We start from the raw sequence: 25,384 nt of genomic DNA on the forward strand, positions 1-25,384 counted from the left end.
TGCCCTTCATTTGTACACTGACTACCCATCCTAGTTCCGTCAGGACAGCGACCGATTCTTTTCGCGTTCCTATCTTGTAGTCTAATGCCTTTTGTAGTTCATAGGCTTCTTGACTGAAAACGATGCCAACTTCCGTGAAATTGAAACTTCTGTTTGGAAGTACACTTAAGTAACCGAAAATTTTTTTCATATTGTTGCAGTCATAGTTTGTTTTTCCAAGTGAAATTAACGGATGTACAAACGCCTCAAGCGAGTGCACCCTTGAGTGCAGTCCCTTTATTATTAGAGGAACCTTTTCGGTCTTCAGTTCCTTTGTGCCGTGAATGCCAGCTATATTAAGCGTAAAATCTGTGCCTCGAGCTTGCAATTTTTCTCGAGTGCTTTGATCGATGATAGATACCGTTGATCCACTATCGAGGAAACCATATGTGTTTAGTCGGTTACTGCAACTCTTGATTGAGACGAGAATTATCTGAAGATAGCTTGTAACTTTATCACTTTGATTTATTGTTGCAGCGCTTACGTTGACAGCGTGATTGCCCTCGTTCATTTGCTTTTTAGAGTGTAGCAATCGGTTGTGTTTTTTGGTACATTCATTTATACCGCACGCGTTGACATTGCAGTCTTTGATTGCATTTTCCGACTACAAATGCTCAGTCTGCTGAGAATTCCTTGGGCGCACTTGTGTTCCACTGCGCACTTGTGTCTTCGGATGCGTCGGCGAAACCATGATGTTCCCATTTGTCTTTGACTGTGCTGAAGTATCTTCTGTCAATGCTAGTTTCTGCTATTTCTGGAAGCTGGTATTTCCATTTCAGAAACTCCTCTTCTTCGTTAGATTCCCCTAAATTGTCCCAATATTGCATATGCGGTCTAGATTCTCTTAAGAAGTCGTCTCATGCGAACGCCGAATGGTGCAGAATGAAACTAGAAAAAAGGGCTTCCATTGGGTGATTGGGGTTTCAACTTCTTTGCTAGTATCACCGCAAACCTGTAAACTATCTTCAGTAACAGTCCACTGAAGTGCAAGTACGGACGAACCCATCTTACTAGGTTCTACTTCCCCTCTATTTGTGTCGCCGATTGATCTCATGTGCTCGGAGATTTCTTTCGTCAGTATTTTCTGTTCGAATCCATACTTCGACAGAAGAGGTTGCAATTGCTTGAATACCTCGATTGCTTCTACAGGAGTGTCGACTGATCTGATGAAATTGTCCATGTAGAAGTTGTTTTGGATTGCTTCTGCGGCAATTGGGGACTCGTCTTCGTTGTCGATCGTCACGCGCTCCAGAGCGTAGTTTGCACACGTTTATGAACTCTTTGCACCAAAGACATGACGTTGATACTCGTAAATCCGCACAGGTTCGTTCTTTGTTGGTCGCCACAGGAATCTCAAGCAGCTGTTATCTTGTTCAGGAATCTGCACTTGCGAAAAATTGATTCAATGTCTGCATTTGGGCTATTGGTCCTTCTGGAAATCGGATTTTTGTTCCAATCAATCCGTGTAGAAGATGGGGTCCGGCTAACAACTTGTCATTTAGGCATATATCTTTGTATTTTGCTGCAGCGTTGCAAACACGGCGAACTTTGCTAGGCTTGTTTGAGTTCGAAACTGGATGGTGTGGCAAATACCATTCCCTTCCGAAAGTTCCCTTGAATTCCAATTTGCCGAGGATCTTCACAAATCCCTTTTCAACATCTGTATCAATTGACTGTTGATACAATTCTTTCAATTTTGGATCTGGTTGGAATCTTCGTTCCAGTGGGTAGAGCTGACCTAGGGCTGAGCATTAGTTGTTGGGAAGATTGGGTTCTGGTTCACTCCAGAGCATGCCCACTTCGTATAGTTCGACTGATTACCTTGTCGTGGCCTCTAAGAACTTCCGCGTCTGTTGCTTTTTCTGTGCCTGACTGACGACGTTGATTTGGGATGCATATGTTTCTATGTCCCACCAGGATTGAAAGTTTTCTGCCATTCTGACAAACATTTTGTCCTCTGTTGCCCTTCATTTGTACACTGACTACCCATCCTAGTTCCGTCAGGACAGCGACCGATTCTTTTCGCGTTCCTATCTTGTAGTCTAATGCCTTTTGTAGTTCATAGGCTTCTTGACTGAAAACAATGCCAACTGCCGTGAAATTGAAACTTCTGTTTGGAAGTACACTTAAGTAACCGAAAATTTGTTTCATATTGTTGCAGTCATAGTTTGTTTTTCCAACTGAAATTAACGGATGTACAAACGCCTCAAGCGAGTGCACCCTTGAGTGCAGTCCCTTTATTGTTAGAGGAACCTTTTCGGTCTTCAGTTCCTTTGTGCCGTGAATGCCAGCTATATTAAGCGTAAAATCTGTGCCTCGAGCTTGCAATTTTTTTCGAGTGTTTTGATCGATGATAGATACCGTTGATCCACTATCGAGGAAACCATATGTGTTTAGTCGGTTACTGCAACTCTGGATTGAGACGAGAACTATCTGAAGATAGCTTGTAACTTTATCACTTTGATTTATTGTTGCAGCGCTTACGTTGACAGCGTGATTGCCCTCGTTCATTTGCTTTTTAGAGTGTAGCAATCGGTTGTGTTTTTTGGTACATTCATTTATACCGCACGCGTTGACATTGCAGTCTTTGATTGCATGTCCTTTTCCCCGATATCTATAACATAAGCGTTGCTTCCTTACTGTTATATATCGATCGTTAAAATTCATGTTCTTGAATAATGGACAATTCCAAATACGGTGGGTGCCATCAGCAAGCGGACATTGATCGCTCTGCGTTGGCTTCGATTCTTTTACGTTGGAGCTCGCACTTTATTTTGACGTCTTCGAAAATTTTTTCTCTACTTTTGTATCGCGCCTGTCTTCTTCTTTGTGCTAACCTTTGAACGCTGAGAACACTTTATGCGCGAATGCCAGTCCTGATAGCCATTGTTCAAACATGATTAGATTGGGCCAGTCCTCGTCCTTGTCATCAACATAGAACCACCATTTCTCCTTGATTATATGTGGTAGCTTATAAACTGCCATATACAACGTTGAACTTGATTGCAGATCACCAATTGGTTTGTACTCTTTGAGCACGTTTACAAAGTTAGAGACAATATCAGAAAATTGAATCAGGCTTGCTGATTCATGCGGTTTCACTTGATTTGTTTTTCTCATGCTTTCGAGTTGAGAATCTATATATACATGCGATCTTCCGACTTTTCTTTCTAGTATGCTCCAGGCACCGCTGTAAAACTGTTCAGAATATCCCATTCCCGAGATTGCAGATTTTGCTTTGCCTGTTAGTAGCTTCTTCCAATGGCTCATTTTCTCTGAATCTGGAATCGTGCGTTTATCTACTGTTGCAATAAACATGCTGGACCATTCAGGCCACTCCAACGGGTTGGGTTTCCTTCAAAACTATTCAACTTCAACGTTGGCAAACTGCTACTACTGGAATGTCCAATGTTGGTGCATATACCTACTTTGTGCAGAACATCTCTGTCTCCAACAGTCGCTGAACGATCCCGAGAGTTTAGATATCGTGAATAATGCCTATCTTCACTCCGTTCAGGGCTGACATCAAAGCGGGTTTTTGGTCGAGTTGGTGTTTGTGTTTCGCTCATCGTATTGGCCCACTCCGGACATCTCTTTTTTTGAGATCCAATTGAGAGGCGACATATCACGAGCTTTTGTAGACTGAGAACGAATATCATCCTTCTCCAATGTTGTTATTTGCAATTTGCGCTCTAAGTCTCGCTCCCTTTCCCGAAGCTGATACTGCATCTCTAATTTTTTCATCTGCTTTTCTAGATCAAATTTTTTCTCTCAAAATGTGTTCTTTCGAGTTCGAATTCATTTTCGAAATCCCTCATTTTATATTCAACCCTTCTTTTCGCTGAGGATGTTTCCAAACCGTTCTCTAGATCTTGATTGTTTGACTGTCCGTTTTGTGTAACGGTGTTCAGTGTCCAGTGGCTTGTGTTGTCATTTCCATCTGAGAGACAACGATTTTGATAATGGCAGACACTAGGTGGGTTTAATAGCCCTGTCTGTCTGTCTTCTCCGAGATATCTTTTGTTAGTGTGATATGTAATAATGTTGATAATAATTTAAGTAACTAAACTGTTGATTTAAATTGATTTATGTTATCATAAAAAGGACAAAACTGTTCTTTCTATCTTTCTATCAGTCGGCAGTGAATAATTTACTGGCGGTTTTGCTTCAGACGCTGGAACAGTTGAATGATTTTGTTGATTTGACATACTTATCTGACCTTGAATATATGGTAACCAATCGTTATTTAAGCTTTTGAGGAAATTCTGCTGTTCTGTGCGATGCGAATTCAAAGCACTCTGTTTGTCGAGTAGTTGCTGAAATCGTTTGTTGATCTCTTGTGTCTGTTGATAAATTGTTTTCAGTTTGCTCGGCCGGTCCTTGTTCTTTATAATCTCATAACCTTCTCGTGTTTTTTGTCGTAACTGCTCAGAGCATGTCTTAATATGTTTATCCAGGTTTCTGCAATTGCGTGATTGAGTCACTTTGTTCCGTGATTTAGGCAGCAGCTTGGTTTGTTAAAGAAAATATGAGGTACAAAGAAGGTAACTTTGTAATTTCCTCAATAAACTTGACAACTGTCCGGGTTGGCGGACCAAATGCAACGGCTATTTTCCCAATCAGTTGCGACGAGGAAAGTTCTACACTGCCCAGTTTGTTCTGAGTTGTTCCAAAATTTGTCCCGATATGTTGCCTTTGCTGTTCGCTTTTGTAACTGTATATCTACTACGTTCTTATCGTTGCATTACCATTCAGTTCGTAACTATTTTTTACCCTACTTTTTTCAGTATCGAATCGAACTGGATTTGCTACAGATCATACAACACGGGATCTCTTTATATATACGAGTTCAATCCGATAGAAAAACAAAACGAAGACAAGGATATATGTCTAAGAACTGTTTATGCAAAAAAAAGTTAAACTCAAACTTATGTTGGTTTTGGCTATGGTACTCACTGAATTACAAGAAGCTGGGGTTCGTAACAATTGGACTGCAGCTCAATAAATTGTAGATACAAGGCACAGTAACAAATAATATAGTGCTCAAGAATAAATTCCAATACAAGAAACAGTAACAAATTACTGCTCAAGAGTAAATTAAACGCAAGACACAGTAACACGTTATTTACTGCCCAAGTCAGTTTATTGTTGTAATGTTTTGCTGATGTAGAGGAAGCCGTTTTCTGCGGCTGCTTTAGCTGTGTGTTGTTGTATTGCCTTTAGTTATTTTCCCTTTTTCTCCACATCACTTAACTATGACTGTACAAGTAACTATAATTAAAACTGGGACTATTACGATGACTAATAGACAACTATTTCCCTATCTCAGTTTTTTTGCTGACGCATTTTCCAAAGCGTGTTGTGAAAGCTCAAACTCAATATCGTGAGTGGCACCGTAATTCTTAATCTTTTCAGCCGACTACCAAAAACGAATTAGCAGCTGGAAAACAGTGCTCTAAGGTTTTGATAGCGTGTGAAGAAAACACGTCCGGTCCTTGGTTGCCGTAATTGGCAAACGAATAGATGTTGGAGGAACAGCTCAGCCTCATTTTAATTTTGCTCAAAAAGTTGGTTTGTTCACTGCAGCAGAAGTTATTTTTAGTGGAAAATTGGTTGCTAATAGTTCAAGCCACCGTTTAATCATTACTGGGTTGCAGCACACTGATCAGTTTAGTTTGACACGAACTTCATCTGAAACTAACTGAGAACTTCAAAGAGAGATTTGTAACTTTCTCCACAGACAATGCGTTTCGCGAGACAACCAACGGATGTGGAAGCACGACTGGAAAGGTAAACGCAGATGGATTTTCAGAAGGGAGAAAAGAAGAAAAAATGACCACACCAGCGAAATAAGGCAAAATGTTCTCGCCCCGATCTGGAAAGAAAACGCAGTTGATGCAACAGACAAAAATGGAAACGAGGACTCAAACATTTCCGAGACTGTTGGAGGCAGTGGCAATACTAAACAGGAAGGTGAAAATGTTTTTGGAATTTCGCATAAGCAGCTAGCACCTGCAACTTTCGAATTGCCGGAGAATTAAAGCTTCGATGCAGAAAAAGCTGTAGCTGATGAATCACTTATTGATGATGTTTAGAAACACTCTGAAACTCATACTTGAACCAATAAATCTGCTGATTTTATTGAACTGTTTGAGCTCTAAATGACAAATCTATTGGAAAAAGATGCCCAGTTTAATTGCATTGTTCGAAATTAGGCTAAAATTAGACAGAGTTAAGATTGTTGGTATGGGATTGTTTTGATTGTGAGCTTCTTTTCAGCCAGTAATTTTTGTTCAGAGCAGTTGGTGGAGTGACTTATTTGTATATATATATATATATATATATATATATATATATATATATATACATATGTATACAATATAGTTATATATATATATATATATATATATATATATATATGTATATATATATATATATATATATATATATATATATATATAAATATATATATATATACATATATATGATCCTGCCTGTATTTTCTAGTAACTGTTCAATCAATAAACGGTGCTCTGGGTATTATCTAACCTGCATTTAATAGAATATCATTTAAATGGATCACACTAATGTAGGTTCACTAGTTCGAGAAGGAAAGCTATGTGCAAAGGAGAAATTGTGCTAAAACAGAGTGAACGACGGAATTTTTACATTATTCGGAAGAACAATATTCTAGGAGGGAGGAGTGTGACATTTTGGTAAGAAGTTATTGAGATTACATGATATTGAAGCTTCAATATTGAATGGCTAAAGAAGTTGCAGAGTATAGGTGCTAATCTTTTGCATATTGAGTATTTAAACAAATGCTTCGAACCTCAGCAAATTAGGTTGGAGTGTGATGTAGCCTTATTTGTTATGTTACCAAAAGAAAGTCTAGCTTCGCAAAGTGCTCAAGATGTCAGAAACAATCAGAATAAAACTCAGAGGATACGAAAAGAACCAAGTATCTTTACAGCAGAAAAAAGAAAAAGGTGGAGCCGTTGAATCAGTTATTCATGATGTGTATGATCACTCAACAGCTGAAGAATTAGTGATGTCCGACGACTTCGTTGATGGCCAGAATGGAAATGATGTTTGCTCGCGTGATGTGGTTTTTGAGACTGAGTTGAGATGAAGTTGGAAGAGCAAGATTACTCAGAAGGAAAAGCATTGCTGAAAACGGAAATTAAATAACAGCAGGAAGAATTCGAGCATCATGTTCGGATATCGGTGAAAAAGATTGGTCATTGGGAGTAGATCGCAAGAAAAACGGTAGTTCGTTAAAATCGGATCCTCATTTCCTCCACTCAGACGAGAAAAAACCGAAAGTGGGTTTCTCCTATGCTGCAATAGATGAAGTTCTTCAGGGGCAAACAACTGGTACAAAGCCTGATTGAGCAGTCGCTGATGATGGAGAAAAGCAAAATTCTACTGCAAACCTTTTTCCAAAAGTTTTCAAATAGCGATTTGGTGTAAGAAGTATGCACATTCATAAGGTAAAGTTCAGTGACGTTAAGTTGTTGTTACATTAAAAAGCAAGTGATATGGAGCTGGGAATGATGGGGAAAACGCTCGTGCGTATAATTTTGGAGACAATGTAATGGCAGTATACGTTGAGAGCTCTTATTCGAAGCAAGATAATAAACGGTAGCAGTCCGCGGATTTTGAAGTCAAGAAACCAATAGGTACTGATCGAAATCAGTTTTTGATGGGACTATCAGGCCCAGAATTGATAGTACAAAATAGAAGAGAGGTGTCGTGTAGTTCCTCTGCAAACTTGTTGAGGGCGAGTGACAATCAGCGAATTCTGGAATTGGAATACCATGCAATGGGCACAAACAAAGTCTCAGACGGAAAGAGAAGTTGAACAAATTGTATTTGGAGTATCAGTCGTCTGGGGAGTGTGGCGCAAACAAAGGAAAATGCCGAAGAGTTTGACTGGAGGCAGATATCCCTTCAGGCATCGGAGGTAGAAAGAAGAGTTGACAAAATTAGAAAAATTGAACAGTCTGATGTGAGAACTAGTATGTCTAATCTGACGAGGCTGCAGCTCCAATGATTCTGAGTTAATATGCCATACATTAAATTTGAAGCTCATAATTGAACCAATAAATCGGCTGATAATATTGAACTGTATGGGCTCTAAATGTTAAAAACATTTGGAAAAAGATGACCAGTTCAATTGCAATGTTCGAAATTAGTTTAAAAATAGACAATTTTAAAGGTGGTGGTATGGGATTGTTTTGATTGTAAGCGTCTTTTCAGCCAGTAATTTTTCTTCAGAAACAGTTGGTTGGCATAGTGACTTATATATTTGGTTCTGCTTATATCTTCTAGTAACTGTTTAATCATTAAACGGTGCTTTTATCTCTTATCACGCATTATCTATCCTGCACTTACTGGAACTCCAATTAAATGGTTCACACTAATGCAGGTTCACTAGTTCTTGAACAAGAGCTATTTGCAAAGGAGAACTTGTGCTAGTACACAGTGAACGACGGTTATTTTAATAGTCCGGAGAACAATAGTCTAAGAGGGAGGAGCGTGATATTTTGGCATGAGATTTTTAAGGATACATGATGTTGAAGCTTCATTTTTGTTTGGCTAGTTAGTTTGCAGTGTATAGGAGCTAATCTTGAGCATATTGACTATTTAAACAAAAGCTTGGAACTTGAGCGATGTAAGTTGGAGTGGGATGTAGTGCTCAAGTTACCAGAAATAGTCAGAATCAAACTCAGAGGACACGAAAGGAAACAAGTATCTTCACAGCAGAGAAAAAAAAGGTAGAGCTTGAGAAAAGCATTGATTTTTATTTTTGAATTCACCCGAACTCCAAAATTGCACCCATAAAAGCCATTTTGGCATGATAAAAATGATTATGATTTCCTTATTGGCAGGTACAAGTTTTGCTTTACCCGAACTTATTAACTAGAAAAAGTACTGCATAGATGGAAAATACAATAAAAATGCTTTGAAGGATTTGTCCACTTTTTTTGTTTTTTCCATAGAAAATGACATTTGTTTGCCCCTAATGGTTACCCACATTAGGAGGAATAGAAAACAAAGAAAAAGAGATAAACGTTTTCTCAAGAGTTTTAGTGTGTGAAAAAGGTTTTACCAATTGTTTTCATATAGTGTTGTATTCGTACAGTGGTGGGAATCAAAATTGTCATAAAAAGGCAGCAATTAAAGTATTGGAAGTTAAAAAAGTGTAATAAACCTGAATTTTTAGTGAGTTATGAATTAAGTTTGATAAATTAGTTACATAGAAGGAATAATTTATTTGTTAAGACGCTTGTTCAGACTCCAATGAAGCGAACAGAAGAACAAAAGGGCTGTCTGAAAGAAACTCTGATAGAAAGAAATTCAAATGTGACAAAACCAATCGTCTCAATTTTCACCACCCTCCTCCCGCAAATCCCTAAAAACCTACTTCATGGGGTCCGATTAACCTCAATATTTAAACGGTGACTCCTTTCTCAACTGTTGAGAAGAAACGGTCTTCTTCCCGTACTCGAAACTGTTTTTTTTTGCCTTCTAAAACGAACAAAAAAGAAGATAACTGAAGCCTTTGTATGTATTTTAATGAAAAAAATAATTATTTTGCCGGAGTAACAGCGTTTTTTCATAATCTCACTTAAAATTGAAGAGCTCTGATTTGTTAAATTTCATTTTCAACGGTGACAAAAATATCACGCGAAAAATGAATAGGAACACCTAACTTTTCGTCGGTTTTTATAAATTGTCGAGATCATAAGGAGAACAGTTAAAAATTGACTGAAAACAGACATTGCTACATCATAATCTGAAGCGAGGTAGTGGGATAGATCAGACGTTGGATAAATCAAACATATCTATATTTGCAAAAAAAGATAAAAACTAACATGCATTCAGTGATTGCTGAAAACGAACAAGAGTTTTTCTGAATCCTGAAATTAGCAAACCAAGTAATACACGAATTTCCAGTCGTCTTGAGCAAAAAAGTACATAAGACAAAACAAAATGCATCTTGTGACTGAGCTTCTACGCCAACCTTTACACTTAGACGTTAAGTCAAATAGTTCAGTCAAAAAGAAATTTCACCTTACGTTTTGCTGATAGAAAAACTGAAAACATTGAGTACTCTTAGGCCAAGAAAAACGCTGAGAGAGAGAGAGGAGAGGAGAGAGAGAGAGGGGGGGGGAAAGAGAGAGAGAGAGAGAGAGAGAGAAAGAGTGAGTGAGAGAGAGAGAGAGAGAGAGAGAGAGAGAGAGAGAGGTAAACAGACAGACGGAGATGCTTACAAGGCTGAGAAACAGCGGCTCGTCAGTCAAAGTTGAGAGAAAGAGAAAATGCTCAAGTGGAGCAGTTGGTTCCTAGTGGGAGAAGAATTGTAATTATTGAGTGAGTACCTTGTGAAAGAGCAATTTCGTTGCAGTGATTGAGACTCCAAAGTTATTCGAGATTGTTTTTCTTTGAGAATATAACAAACTTCTGGCCAGTAACGCAGCTACTGGGAGGCAGAACTTATTAGAATTATTTCCGGTCATCTTGAGCAAACATTTACTTAAGATAAATTGCATCTTGTGACTGAACTTCTACGCCAACCATTACACTCATACGTTAGGTCAAAATGTTTGGGGACAACAAAGTGCACTCCTTACAACAAGAAGAACCACCAAACAATTTTTTTGGAATCTTGATAGTGTTTTAGGCGCTAGCGAGTCCCAAACCAGACCTTCTAACGACAAAAAGCAAAGTTCTGCAGTTGAGATTTTTGCTCAATAATTGTGGAAATTGAACAGAATTTTAATTCTTTCTTTAAAGTGTAGTACCAGCAACAAAGTTTTTTCCAATGAGAATTGAGAACTGATCTTTTCCAGGTGAAAAGAAACTTTTACAAAAATCCTGAAAACTAATTAATTGGATCATTAAAAAATATCACTGCCAAGATGATTACTCAATTTTAAAATTAGCTTTTAAAATTCTATGGAATAGTTATTAATTTTTTTTCTGCTATCATATATCAATAAATGATGCAATTTTAATTTGGAGTAAAATATCATTGCATTGAAATTTTAAATATAGTTGTAGCGAAAATACATTGAAATTATGCAAAAACTGAATTTAATATTTGTTTTGTTGTGACTTGCCATTTCTAACAAGAGTACATAAAAATCTTTAAAATTGGAATAAAACATTCTGGAATATTGGGATAAATATACAAACCTCAAATCGCTTTTTGCCAGTTGGCGGTGATCGGAACAAAAATCTGTTGTCATTTGAACTCTCTTTATTCTCCGCAATCTGAACTCTGTGTTGTCTTAATCTGCTCAATTCATTCTCTATATTCGAGCCATGTGGTTCATAACCCTCTGGCACATCCACCGCCCTCTCAACACCCGAGTATACCAATGGTGTCTTCATAAGTCTCTGGTGGATTTTCACAAGGGAACCTGAAGAGTTCAAGGGACTGAATTAACAGCATTAACAGTATTTTTACTATATAGTAATGTGATTGAAGGTGACCCGTTTGTGCTGCAAGAAGAGCCAATTTACCACCTTGTGTACTCTGAGATTTAACAAATCCACTTTTGTTGGCTATGATCATGGTATAATAAATGAGTAGCACCATAAACTTCAATTTGAAGCTATATATCCACTATATATTGTTGTATAAGTTCATGACTATTTTCTTGTAATTCCCTTGTTGTGCTAATTTTTGCTATCAAACTGACGGCCATCTTTAAAATACTTTTGAATCGCACAGAATTTAAATCTCTTTACCCGTGCTGACCACACAGAGTATTTCAGTACTCAACCTGCCTATTTCAATATTGACTTGTAAAATCAGTACTGAAACAGCATATTTACATCAAAAAAGTTGCTCATTATGAAGAGACAGAAAACAAAACAAGTGTTCAGACTGTTCAGAGTAATTTCACAGTAAAATCAGTTCTAGGAAATTTTCGAAAAAGTTGAAACTACTTGAGTTTGTCAAAAGCATGCAAAAAACATACGTTTTTGTACGGACGCGTTACCAGTTAAACCAGTTACATACATGCTGCATGCTGAGTGCATAATGCTACTGATACTGATACTGGAAACTGCATACGGTGGGAAACGTGTGCATTTGGGGTGCGTTTGGGGTGAAATGTGGTGCGTGGTGAATGCGTTCGCTTAATCGTATAGCCACAGCACGTATATTCTCGACCATATGCCTGTGGTCTGATGTACTATGACGTGAATATGTCTGTCTCGTGATGTAGTATAATGTGAATATGCCTGTGGTGTTATGTAGTATGCTGTGAATATGCATGTGGAGTGATGTAGTATGATGTGAACAGGCCTGGGGTTTGATGTAGTATATAGTGAAAATGCCTGGCAAGAGGTTCAAAATTAGGGCTGACACAGGTTATAAACAGAATGTTTTTTTTAGGTAGACAATATTGATACGATAATGTTAATAAGGCTGATTAAGATTAGAATAAAATCAGAAGTTCAATTTTACTCTGAAAAACGACCGATCAGTGTATATTTAAACTTGAACAGAGTATGTACAAGTGTAAAAATGTCTATATACATTTTCTGGTTTTAAAATGGTCCAGTACTGAGATGCTTGGGGTGATAAGACCGAGTACTGTTTCTTTAGTTTTTTTTCAGATCTAAGCAACCGAAATTTTGAACCAGTTCAAAGTTATATTATTGAAAAGGAAAAAAAAATCCAGCATGATTGGAGAAGTGCCTCCGAAAACATTCAATTTTGTACCAATTTGGACAATTGATTATTAAAGTACCGACTCAGACTTATTAATAAAAGATATAGTTCGCTGATTATTTAAATTTTTGGGATGACAACATGGCCGTAAAATTTTGAAGAATAAAACTTAACAAGAGTTGTAGATTTGAAGAATTGCAATTATTCGAACGCGTCTCATTCAGATCACCTGAACAAAATGGTGATCTTTTTGACTGCTGAACTTGACTAGGTTCTATTCAATGATATTCTTACTCGTAGTAGCTGATATTTTTGGTTTTTGTAAACCTAACTGATGCTAACCTAATTAGAAGTTTACTTTTAAATTTGTCTTGGAGTCTAAGGACAACTTCTGTTTCTGTTATTTCGAAAGCTGATTGTTTCATTCCTCTTCTATTTATAATATATTTATTTGTTCAAGTGTAGTTCAGTATTTTAGCAGTGTTGAAGTTTTATCGGTCTTTCATGACTCATTTCAAGTATATCTAAGATTTGGTTAACCAAAAATTGTGTAAACGCTAAAGTTTTGCGTACAAAGTAGATTACAACTTCTTGACGTTAAAATGATAAAGTGCATGAGGTTCCCACGAAATCCGTTCTGTAGCAATCCACACAGGGAGTAACACATTTCTTCGTGCGTGATAAACTGTTTAGCAAAACTATTTTTGAAATGAAGTTTGTACAACGTATTGAGTTCAGTAGTTGATCTCAATTAATCAGAAGCAATACATTGTGGTCTAGTTTGACAATTTGTTGCTCCTTTTTTTAGGACACGTGAAATTGAAGCAAACTACGCGTGGAAATCGCTGAAGTGATTGGGTGTTCGCGACAAGCTTCCTTAAAACTCTTTGGTGCCCCGGTCCTTTTTATACATGTAGAATTACACAATCAGAGACCTAAACAATTACTGGTCCCAATACCAAATTTTTTTTAAAGGTATAGCTAGTATTGAGAACACATATCTAATCCATTTTGTTTTCTTTGTAATTTTTGCTCCCGATCTGTTAAGGCTTAATTGTTGATATTTTTATATTCTCCACACCCATGTGGACGCTCAAAACACTTTGACGCTCAAAATACAATTTAGTTGCCTCTAACCTATGATTGGGTGACAAGTTTCATAAAAGAGCTCTGATTGTGTGATTGGCGGAAACAAAATCAAAAGAACAAAAACTTCTGGTTTCTGAATTGTGTTACTGCTGGACAGAACTAGAACTAAATTTCAATGTAAAAACTGTCAAGTAAAATTTACCTGCAATATTTGCAAGTAAACATGATGCACATAACAATACCCACAAAATTACTTGCAGAAGCAAAAACAAAAACTATACGTGCAGAGCTTACATACAAATTCCAAAATACAAATTTTGATGAGGTTTGGGAGTGAATTTAGAAGTGACAAGGAGGCTCGGTAATGTGCATTCGCACATTAAGTTCCGACCCCGCTCATCTACGTTTTTCACTTAATTGTCTACAAAATGAGGAAGAGACAAAAAAATTAACATATCAACATATCGTTGAACAAACTACTAGAAGAATAAAACAATCTACTCTAAAGGACCTATGAGACCTGTGGCTGCCATAATATGACGAACAGAATAGACGGCAATAAAAATCAAACAGTTACAAATATTAATTACGACCAAAACTCCTGGTCCATTTTTTGAAAACGACTAAAAACCAAATCAAGATGGCCTCAGATAAAATTTATACTCAGAAGAATAACCGGCTTTTTTTGGAACAAAATATGGGATTTTTCCTCAATGCGACTTGGCAACAAGTCGACTAGAAATGAACAGAAGGCGCAAAGTTTACAAAAACATTGCTTTTTTTTAAAAAAGAATTAAAATCGAACTGATTAGAAACATTACACATCAAATGAAATCATTGAGAGAGTCTTTTATACCTCAATAGAGAATGACTGAGGGCTTTCATTATCCAGGATATGTCATACGACTACAAAAAGAACGGCAAATACAGCCAAAAACTAAAAATTTGCTCGAAAAATTATGCAAGAAAACGATGTCCCCCCAGTCAATTCAATATTAAGCTGATCACTAAAAACAATAAAAATAATATTTTGCATTTTTTGAAGGTAACAACATTTGTAAATCAAATGACGCCCATAATTGTGATACTGTGAAAAGAAAGCAAAAACCTACAAAAAAGGGGCAAATATGCAAAAATCACGAAAATTGGTTTTATGAAAACTGGTTGTTCCAAGAAGAAACACCATTTGAGGAAAATAAAACCGCTATAAAGAGCAAATTGTATTTCAATAGATAACTGATGTGAATTGTAAATAGAGATGCTTAGCTGCAATTTAACAGAAACAGAATTGGCAGATCTCAAAATTCTATCTCTTTTCTCATTAAAAACAAATATTTTCAAAATTCATAGCCAACAAAAGTTTTCGACTAAACGAGTAGACAGTTTGTCTTGCAACTACTCGGAAAACTAATCGCAACTGTTTTTAATGAGACTAATTCATAAGACTATAAAATAACATTGAATACAAGCTGAACTAATAAGTTTCACAAACAACTTGTTTAGATTTCACAAACAACCATTAATTTATAAGATACTAACCGCGAGAACATAACATCTTTATTTGAGTCTCCCTTGACCATCATAATGTCTTTTTGTAAAATGACTATCACAAAATGACAACAAAAGAACAACGAAAACTGAAAAGTATCTAAACTTCACAAAATTCTTCTGAAACAAGTTTTCTAAGCCCTGAAGACATCATTTAAAATGTTTAAACAACAGAAAAAATTTTGTTTGATTCAACAAAACATTAAAGAGAGCTTTAAATAATGAGACTAATTTACGAAAATGATACAACATTGTACAATACGAAAAAAAGGAAACCAGAACAAAAAGGGATAAGTTGAAGAATACTATTACTCTTTCTTTTTCAGAAATTTATTTCGAAAATCAAAACAACCATTAGCTAATTACCGATATCAGTTATTAAGTTCATTTGTTTATCTATATTTGGCCACTGAGACCTTTACTTACACAATATTTGGCATATGACAACAAAAATTAACGACAAATAAAGGGAAAAAATGAAAATCTCTTTCAATTTCTGTAAGAGAACGGTGTCACAGCCCTTCAAACCATATGTTATGAAAACAAAAAAAAAAATATGTTCAGCCTAAAAAATTGTAAAGTTTTTTTTAGTTAGATTGTTAAATAAGGTTACAATTTACAAAAGAAACAAAAACAACAGCAAAAATTGGAAATTATGCAAAAGAATCAGAAAATTTTGTATGAAAATTTGTAGTACCAAAAGCAAGAAAACCTTCTGTTAAAACAATCGACCACAAAATTAGTGTGTATTCTATATGGAGGAAAATTTGACCTGTACCTACTGAGAATAAGCAAAATGTTGCAATAAAATCACAGAAATTTCCTTGAAAAAAATACATTCAATAACATAAGAGACATTAGGTAACAACCGAATGAATAGAAAAAGTTCACTTGCACCTCCTGAGGAAGATATTTTGATCTTTGAGTCGTAAACTTAAAAATTAGACTGCAAAACGAATAAAAATTTGAAGGCAAAAGACAAGAATTAAGCTAAATTTTTTAATAAAACTCTTCCTCAAAGCCAAAAAAACCTTTTGGTTCTCTGAAAGCAAACTGTATCTACATTCGGCCTCCAATTTACGTAAATTGCAGCTGTCATTCACGGATCCGTGAATAAAAAATATCGTCGGTAATTAACATTAAAAAAACAAAAGCAAAATATTTTGAAAAAATGCAGCATCAAAATAAAACCAAGCAGTCTCTGATTCTAAGAATCCATGATAATGTCGAACCTCTCCCTGATTTTGTCCAGCGAACCGACCAAGTGCTCCGGGTGTTTGCGAATTCGACCAATTGTTGCATGGAATTCTTCAAATATTAAAAAAACGATGCATATTGTATAATTATCGAGTTAAATCTCCAAGAAACGGCAAAGTTTCAATTCCAGCAGAAGCCTTTCATACGGCGCCTAGTTGAAACTTGTGCTCTTTTTGAAATTAGGGAGTCTGCTTTAAAGTTTCTAGGTCACTATGTCTGGCAAACTTTAACGAAGTGGACCAAAGAACATATTTTGTTCCATTTTTGATGAAAATTTTGAATTTTGAAAATTTTATCAAAAATTTTAGCCAAAAAAACTTAAATCAAACAATTCAGCAACGCTCTTCTATCTCTAACGGTAACAACAACACTCTGCCTCTAAAAATTTTAACTTATTTTTAATTATATTATCGAAATTATGCCAAATTTTAGCAAAAATTACTGTAATTGTGAACAAAAACAGTCGAATGTTCACAAAACTTTAAACCTCGATAACTCCCTGTAAAAAACGAAGATCGAAATAACCTTCTTAATTCCGTATTCTACGCTGGACGGGATTTTATATGAATACATCGATCGGCCAAAATTGACTGAACGAAAAAAACCCAGTTGAGTATATAGTTCCTCCCTCCCCACTAAAGTGGGGGTCGGAACAAAAAACAATTGAATGTTATGTTGACAAAGTAACCCGAATATATTTCTAATTGAAAATACGGACTGTATGACTTTAATTCTAATTAGTTCTTCTAAGTTCGAATTCTCTGAGTACTTCCTGATGAAGAATGGAACTGCGTTAGCAGTATCTGCTTAATTCTTATATTCCAAATTTAAGAAATAAATTACAAACTAAACAAAACAAGTTTAACCTGGTACTGTTGGATCCCATTTGGGTGCCGCAAAAATGCTTCTTTTTGTACCCTCCGGAATCTCCGATAGAGCCGATTCGGCTATCGATTCCGTTTCTACGAAGGTGTCGAATTCATCTGTTTCATCGTCAGAGTAGAATACATCCTTTTGAGAGGATGTTTTCAGGTTGTCTGTCGTACTTTCGTCAGTGATGTACGTCGACCATGAAACTAAGCAAAAGTCTTGATAGCAGTCTGCAGTCTGTTGAAATCTTTTATTGAATATTTTTCATGGTAATCAAAGTTAATTATAGGTTTATGACACTTCCAGCTTAGACAAGAACTGAAAATTTTAAGAACGCATAAATATAGTTCTTCGAAAGTTTGTTAATTGAATTATAATTTCAGAGCGTTCAAGTTAAAACTGTGCAAAAACGCGGTTTGCTCTGCATATTAATTTATATCTCATAAAAGCATATCATTAAATCAGTAAAGCTTAACTCCTAGTGATGAGCGGTTTAAAATCTTACAACATTTTTGCAAGATGATTCAAGGCAAGAACCTTGCTAGAAATGAAGTACAAAGTTCTAAACGATTCAAAGGCTGTTTATGAATCTAGGAAGTGATTTATAGACAAGTTTTTACTTTAAGAAAGGTTTCAAGACTCATAGATTTCATGAAGCTTTTGAGTTCTGCCAAGTGTCCAATTTTTGTAAACTTCGTTCTTTGCTTATCAAAGTTATCGGGGTTCTAGCTGTGTCTGATTTCTGTTCCCAAGAGTATCGTGCACTTTGTCAATATTTTCTGATTGTTTTTGATAAAATTATTTTCACTAATTCTCGAAACAAAAAATTTCCAATTTTATTTTTTTCTGCTTTTTTCCTCATAACCCTGCAAATGAGAAAAACAAAAACAAAAAGCGGAAGAAAATTGAAAGCTCGTTTGTTTTAAAAACTTGTGGTGCTAAATTTAATACTAATAAAAACATATTGACAAAGTCTACGGTGCTCTTCGTATCAGAATTCAGACACAACTTTCTTGAGAACGTTTGAAAATGAAGCAACAAAACTCACAACAAGTGAACATTTGGTAAAACTCAAAAATTATGGGAAAACTAATCTGCTTTGTCAAAACTAATATGGCACAACTTTTATGTTTTGTCCAGAATTGAAGCCTGTTATTGCAGTGAAACCGTTGGGAGTCAAATGATATCGATGTCCGTTACAATCTTCTACTTAAGTGGTAAGAAATGAAATAGGCCAATTGTTGCTTTATTACAATTCAAAGAATTTGAATTGTATTGGGGCGCTGTCTTCTTACGACTCGAAGAGGAGTATTGGAGAAGTCCTTTTTTTTACAATTCAAAGAATTTGAATTTTATTGGGGCGCTGTCATCTTGAGACTCGAAGAGGAGTATTGGAGGAGTCCTTTTTTTAATCAATTTTATTGGAGTGATTTTTGAAGCCGGAAGTGAAACGCGTGAAAAAATTAGGAGTGATTTTGGCGCTGAACAAAAGTGAAGAGCGGAGCAAAAAGAGAGTGGTTTTTGTTCATACCGCTGTTTTTGAGAGAGCGAGAAATTGATGTGTGAAAAAATTTTCTCTAAGCGAGCGAATTTTTTTTTGTTGACGTGCGGCATTTTAAAGCAGTTTTTTTTCATTTATTTTGGTTGAGAGGTTTGGTTATGATTTTGTTTTAATTTTAGTCTGGTTTCGGTAGTCGTTTGAAGTTTTCTGAAAATTCATATGATTTTATGATAATTCGGAGGTTTTTAATGTATTTTGCTGTTTTTCGGGCCTATTTTTGGGTTTTTTGACGATTATTTTGTTTTACTGGCTCAAATGGGTATTGAAGAAACCCCTTCTACTTGAGCAATTTTATTACAACAACTGGTTACAGTTTTGGGGTAAGAATGATTTTTTGTTGAGAAATATGACAAAAAAATGGCGAAAATTGGAACGATTTTTCTTATTTTTTTGCAGTTTTTCGTTTTTTTTTCTGATTTTAGTTAAGTTTCTTTGCATACTATGACTTGCCTATTGTTTTGCGATCATCTGGATACCCTATTGGCAGAAAGAAATTTTTCTTTGGATTTATTTGTTTTTGAAACATTAAAAAATATAGGAACTTTTTCCAGTTTTTCAGTCAAAGTTGTTTTTAAGAGCTTTTTTTCTCATGATTTTAGCCTCAATTTTTTTCAAAATTCACATAAGTGGATCTTGTAAGTTCTAGTTGTTTTGATGAAGTTATTTTGGCAGAGATAGTTTTTTCGGGATCTCAATTTATAACAAAATTTGATCAGATTTTTATCATATTCTAATAGATTTGATTTTTTTTTACTTTTTTGTTTCATGATTTTGTTTCAAGATAATTATAACTTAGTGATTGATGAGTAGTTGAATGGCGTTTAAATGGGTAGTCACTTCGAGTCGTTTCCGGAATTCTTCCGGCTATGTTTTTTTTAAGATCTGTTCACACATTTTCATGATTTTTTAAGTCAAATTGGAGTAGTGATTTTGTTCATCTTGGAGTAGTGATTTTGTTCAAGATTTTTTATCATATTTTAACAGATTTGATTTTATTGTTTTTACATTTTTGTTTCATGACTGTTTCAAGATAATCATAAATTAGTGAAGGCACGTTTTGTTTGATGAGTAGTTGGATGGCGTTTTAATGGATTTTCGTTTCGAGTCGTTTCCGGAATTCTTCCGGCTATGTTTTTTTGTTTTTTAAGATCTGTTCACACGTTTTCATGATTTTTGAAGTCAAATTGGAGTAGTAATTTTGATCACGCCGAAACAGGAAGTGGAGCGAAAAAGCGAGTGGTTTTGCGGTGTGAATTTTTTTGCTTTAATTTTAAAGTACAGTGAGAAAACGGTGTTGGAACAAAAATTCGGTTTCTCAGTAGTGGTTTTTTGTTCACATGCGGCAATTTCACTTTGGTGTTTACTGTTTTTCGATTTTTCGAAACGGATTTTTTCTAGATGGTTTTCCCAATCCATTCACAGCCATTCTAGGCCTAGTTTTTTGTTTAATTTAAACTTTCATTTCTCGCAAGTGGTTTTTTGTGTTCACATGCTGCATTTTGGCATTGATTTTCTGTTTTTTTCTTATTTTTTATCTAATTTTAAAAAACAATTTTTTTCTCAATTAATTCATAGTCTATTCTAGGTCTAGTTTTTTCTGTTTAGTCAATGAAAATTCTTTGAATTGTACGTCAGGACTTGTTCTGCTATGTTTTTTTAATCAATTTTATTGGAGTGATTTTTGAAGCGGGAAATGAAACGCCTGAAAAAATTTGGAGTGATTTTGGTTCTGAACAAAAGTGAAGAGCGGAGCGAAAAAAGAGTGGTTGTTGTTCATACCGCTGTTTTTGAGAGCGCGAGAAATTGATGTGTGAAAAAATTTTCTCTAAGCGAGCAAAATTTTTTTGTTCACGTGCGGCATTTTAAAGCAGTTTTTTTTCATTTATTTTGGTTAAGAGGTTTGGTTATAATTTTGTTTTAATTTTAGTCTGGTTTCGGTGGTGGTTTGAAGTTTTCTGGAAATTCATATGAATTTTATGATAATTCGGAGGTTTTTAATGTATTTTGCTGTTTTTCGGGCTCATTTTTGGGTTTTTTTGACGATTATTTTGTTTTACTGGCTCAAATGGGTATTGAAGAAACCCCTCCTACTTGAGAAAAATAATGAAAACAATTGGTTACAGTTTTGTGGGTAAGAACTTTTTTTTTGTTGAGAAATATGACAAAAAAATGTCGAAAATTGGAACTATTTTTCTTAACTTTTTGCAAATTTTCGTTATTTTTTCTCATTTTAGCTAATTTTCTTTGCCTATTGTGACTTGCCTCTTGTTTTGCGAACATCTGGATACCCTATTGGCTGAATGGAACTTTTTTTTGATTTATATGTTTTTTGAAAAATTGAAAAATTTAGTAACTCTTTCCAGTTTTTCATTGAAAGTTGTTTTTAAGAGTTTTTTTCATAATTTAGCCTAGAGTATTTTTTTCAAAATTCATATAAGTGCTTTTTAAGTACTGGTTGTTTTGATGAAGTTATTTTGGCAGAGATAGTTTTTTCGGGATCTCAATTTATAACAAAATTTGATCAGATTTTGTATCATATTCTAACAGATTTGAATTTATTGTTCACTTCTTTGTTTCATGACTTTGTTTCAAGATAATCATAAATTAGTGAAGGCAAGTTTTGTTTGATGAGTAGTTGGATGGCGTTTAAATGGGTTATCACTTCGAGTCGTTTCCGGAGTTCTTCCGGCTATGTTTTTTTTTAAGATCTGTTCACACATTTTCATGATTTTTGAAGTCAAATTGGAGTAGCGGTTTTGTTCAGGCCGAAACAGGAAATGGAGAGAAAAAGCGAGTGGTTTTGCGGTGTGAACTTTTTAGCTCTAATTTTCAAGTAGAGTGAGAAAACAGTATTTGAACAAAAATCCGGTTTCTCAGTAGTGGTTTTTTGTTCACATGCAGCAATTTCACTTTGGTTTTTACTGGTTTTTTGATTTTTCAAAACGGATTTTTTCCAGATGGTTTTCCCAATCCATTCACAGCCATTCTAGGCCTAGTTTTTTGTTTGAATTAAACTTTCATTTCTGGCAAGTGGTTTTTTGTGTTGACATGCTGCATTTTGACATTGATTTACTGTTTTTTTCTTATTTTTTATCTAATTTTTTTAAAAATTTTTTCTCAATTAATTCATAGTCCATTCTAGGTCTAGTTTTTTTTGTTTAGTCAATGAAAATTCTTTGAATTGTACGCCAGGACTTGTCCTGCTATGTTTTTTTAATCAATTTTATTGGAGTGATTTTTGAAGCGGGAAATGAAACGCCTGAAAAAATTTGGAGTGATTTTGTTGCTGAACAGAATTGAAGAGCGGAGCGCAAAAAGAGAGTGGTTTTTGTTCATACCGCTGTTTTTGAGAGAGCGAGAAAGTGATGTGTGAAAAAAATTTCTCTAAGCGAGCGAAATTTTTTTGTTCACGTGCGGCATTTTAAAGCAGTTTTTTTTCATTTATTTTGGTTAAGAGGTTTGGTTATAATTTTGTTTTAGTTTTGGTCTGGTTTCGGTAGTGGTTTGAAATTTTCTGGAAATTCATATGAATTTCATGATAATTCGGAGGTTTTTAATGTATTTTGCTGTTTTTCGGCCTCTTTTTTGGGTTTTTTTGACGATTAATTTGTTTTACTGGCTCAAATGTGTATTGAAGAAACCCCTTCTACTTGAGAAAAATAATGAAAACAATTAGTTACAGTTTTGTGGGTAAGAATCATTTTTTTGTTGAGAAATATGACAAAAAAATGTCGAAAATTGGAACTATTTTTCTTAATTTTTTTTGCAAATTTTCGTTTTTTTTTCTGTTTTTAGATAAGTTTCTGTGCCTATTGTGACTTGCCTCTTGTTTTGCGAACATCTGGATTCCCTATTGGCTGAATGGAACTTTTTTTTTGATTTATATGTTTTTTGAAAAATTGAACAATTTAGTAACTCTTTTCAGTTTTTCATTGAAAGTTGTTTTTAAGAGCTTTTTTTCATAATTTAGCCTAAAGTATTTTTTTCAAAATTCACATAAGTGGTTTTTTAAGTACTAGTTGTTTTGATGAAGATATTTTGGCAGAGACAGTTTTTTCGGGATCTCAATTTATAACAAAATGTGATCAGATTTTTTACCATATTCTAACAGATTTGATTTTATTGTTTACTTTTTTGTGACTTGCCTCTTGTTTAATTTATTGTGACTTGCCTCTTGTTTTGCGAACATCTGGATTCCCTATTGGCTGAATGGAACTTTTTTTTTGATTTATATGTTTTTTGAAAAATTGAACAATTTAGTAACTCTTTCCAGTTTTTCATTGAAAGTTGTTTTTAAGAGCTTTTTTTCATAATTTAGCCTAAAGTATTTTTTTCAAAATTCACATAAGTGGTTTTTTAAGTACTAGTTGTTTTGATGAAGATATTTTGGCAGAGACAGTTTTTTCGGGATCTCAATTTATAACAAAATGTGATCAGATTTTTTACCATATTCTAACAGATTTGATTTTATTGTTTACTTTTTTGTGACTTGCCTCTTGTTTAATTTATTGTGACTTGCCTCTTGTTTTGCGAACATCTGGATTCCCTATTGGCTGAATGGAACTTTTTTTTTGATTTATATGTTTTTTGAAAAATTGAACAATTTAGTAACTCTTTCCAGTTTTTCATTGAAAGTTGTTTTTAAGAGCTTTTTTTCATAATTTAGCCTAAAGTATTTTTTTCAAAATTCACATAAGTGGTTTTTTAAGTACTAGTTGTTTTGATGAAGATATTTTGGCAGAGACAGTTTTTTCGGGATCTCAATTTATAACAAAATGTGATCAGATTTTTTACCATATTCTAACAGATTTGATTTTATTGTTTACTTTTTTGTTTCATGACTTCGTTTCAAGATAATCATAAATCAGTGAAGGCAAATTTTGTTCGATGAGTAGTTGGATGGCGTTTAAATGGGTTTTCACTACGAGTCGTTTCCGGAATTCTTCCGGCTATGTTTTTTTTGAGATCTGTTCACACATTTTCATGATTTTTGAATTAAACTTTCATTTCTGGCAAGTGGTTTTTTGTGTTCACATGCTGCATTTTGACATTGATTTACTGTTTTTTTCTTATTTTTTATCTAATTTTTTAAAAATTTTTTTCTCAATTAATTCATAGTCCATTCTAGGTCTAGTTTTTTTTGTTTAGTCAATGAAAATTCTTTGAATTGTACGCCAGGACTTGTCCTGCTATGTTTTTTTAATCAATTTTATTGGAGTGATTTTTGAAGCGGGAAATGAAACGCCTGAAAAAATTTGGAGTGATTTTGTTGCTGAACAGAATTGAAGAGCGGAGCGCAAAAAGAAAGTGGTTTTTGTTCATACCGCTGTTTTTGAGAGAGCGAGAAAGTGATGTGTGAAAAAAATTTCTCTAAGCGAGCGAAATTTTTTTGTTCACGTGCGGCATTTTAAAGCAGTTTTTTTTCATTTATTTTGGTTAAGAGCTTTGGTTATAATTTTGTTTTAGTTTTGGTCTGGTTTCGGTAGTGGTTTGAAATTTTCTGGAAACTCATATGAATTTCATGATAATTCGGAGGTTTTTAATGTATTTTGCTGTTTTTCGGCCTCATTTTTGGGTTTTTTTGACGATTAATTTGTTTTACTGGCTCAAATGTGTATTGAAGAAACCCCTTCTACTTGAGAAAAATAATGAAAACAATTAGTTACAGTTTTGTGGGTAAGAATCATTTTTTTGTTGAGAAATATGACAAAAAATGTCGAAAAATGGAACTATTTTTCTTAATTTTTTTTGCAAATTTTCGTTTTTTTTCTGTTTTTAGCTAAGTTTCTGTGCCTATTATGACTTGCCTCTTGTTTTGCGAACATCTGGATTCCCTATTGGCTGAATGGAACTTTTTTTTGATTTATATGTTTTTTGAAAAATTGAACAATTTAGTAACTCTTTCCAGTTTTTCATTGAAAGTTGTTTTTAAGAGCTTTTTTTCATAATTTAGCCTAAAGTATTTTTTTTCAAAATTCACATAAGTGGTTTTTTAAGTACTAGTTGTTTTGATGAAGATATTTTGGCAGAGACAGTTTTTTCGGGATCTCAATTTATAACAAAATGTGATCAGATTTTTTACCATATTCTAACAGATTTGGTTTTATTGTTTACTTTTTTGTTTCATGACTTCGTTTCAAGATAATCATAAATCAGTGAAGGCAAATTTTGTTCGATGAGTAGTTGGATGGCGTTTAAATGGGTTTTCACTTCGAGTCGTTTCCGGAATTCTTCCGGCTATGTTTTTTTTGAGATCTGTTCACACATTTTCATGATTTTTGATGTCAAATTGGAGTAGTGATTTTGTTCACGCCGAAACAGGAAAT

The 25,384-nt window shown here is 34.6% G+C and overlaps 1 protein-coding gene across 1 annotated transcript in view; it reads right to left on the minus strand.

Moving 5' to 3' along the window:
- Positions 1–653: 653 nt before the first annotated feature.
- LOC142340381 (uncharacterized) overlaps positions 654–25,384 on the minus strand; it is a 75,355-nt gene continuing 50,624 nt past the window's right edge. Inside the window, exons 6-10 of the mRNA XM_075390957.1 lie at positions 17,494–17,703; positions 11,245–11,471; positions 9,921–9,936; positions 2,877–3,176; positions 654–844 (exon numbers count right to left, since the gene is read on the minus strand). Coding sequence (XP_075247072.1) covers positions 654–844; positions 2,877–3,176; positions 9,921–9,936; positions 11,245–11,471; positions 17,494–17,703 — 944 coding nt within the window. The remainder of the gene's footprint in view (positions 845–2,876; positions 3,177–9,920; positions 9,937–11,244; positions 11,472–17,493; positions 17,704–25,384) is intronic.

This window comes from Convolutriloba macropyga, chromosome 5, assembly GCF_964194025.1.
Source record: "Convolutriloba macropyga chromosome 5, txConMacr16.3, whole genome shotgun sequence".
Classification (NCBI taxonomy): Eukaryota; Metazoa; Xenacoelomorpha; order Acoela; family Convolutidae; genus Convolutriloba; species Convolutriloba macropyga.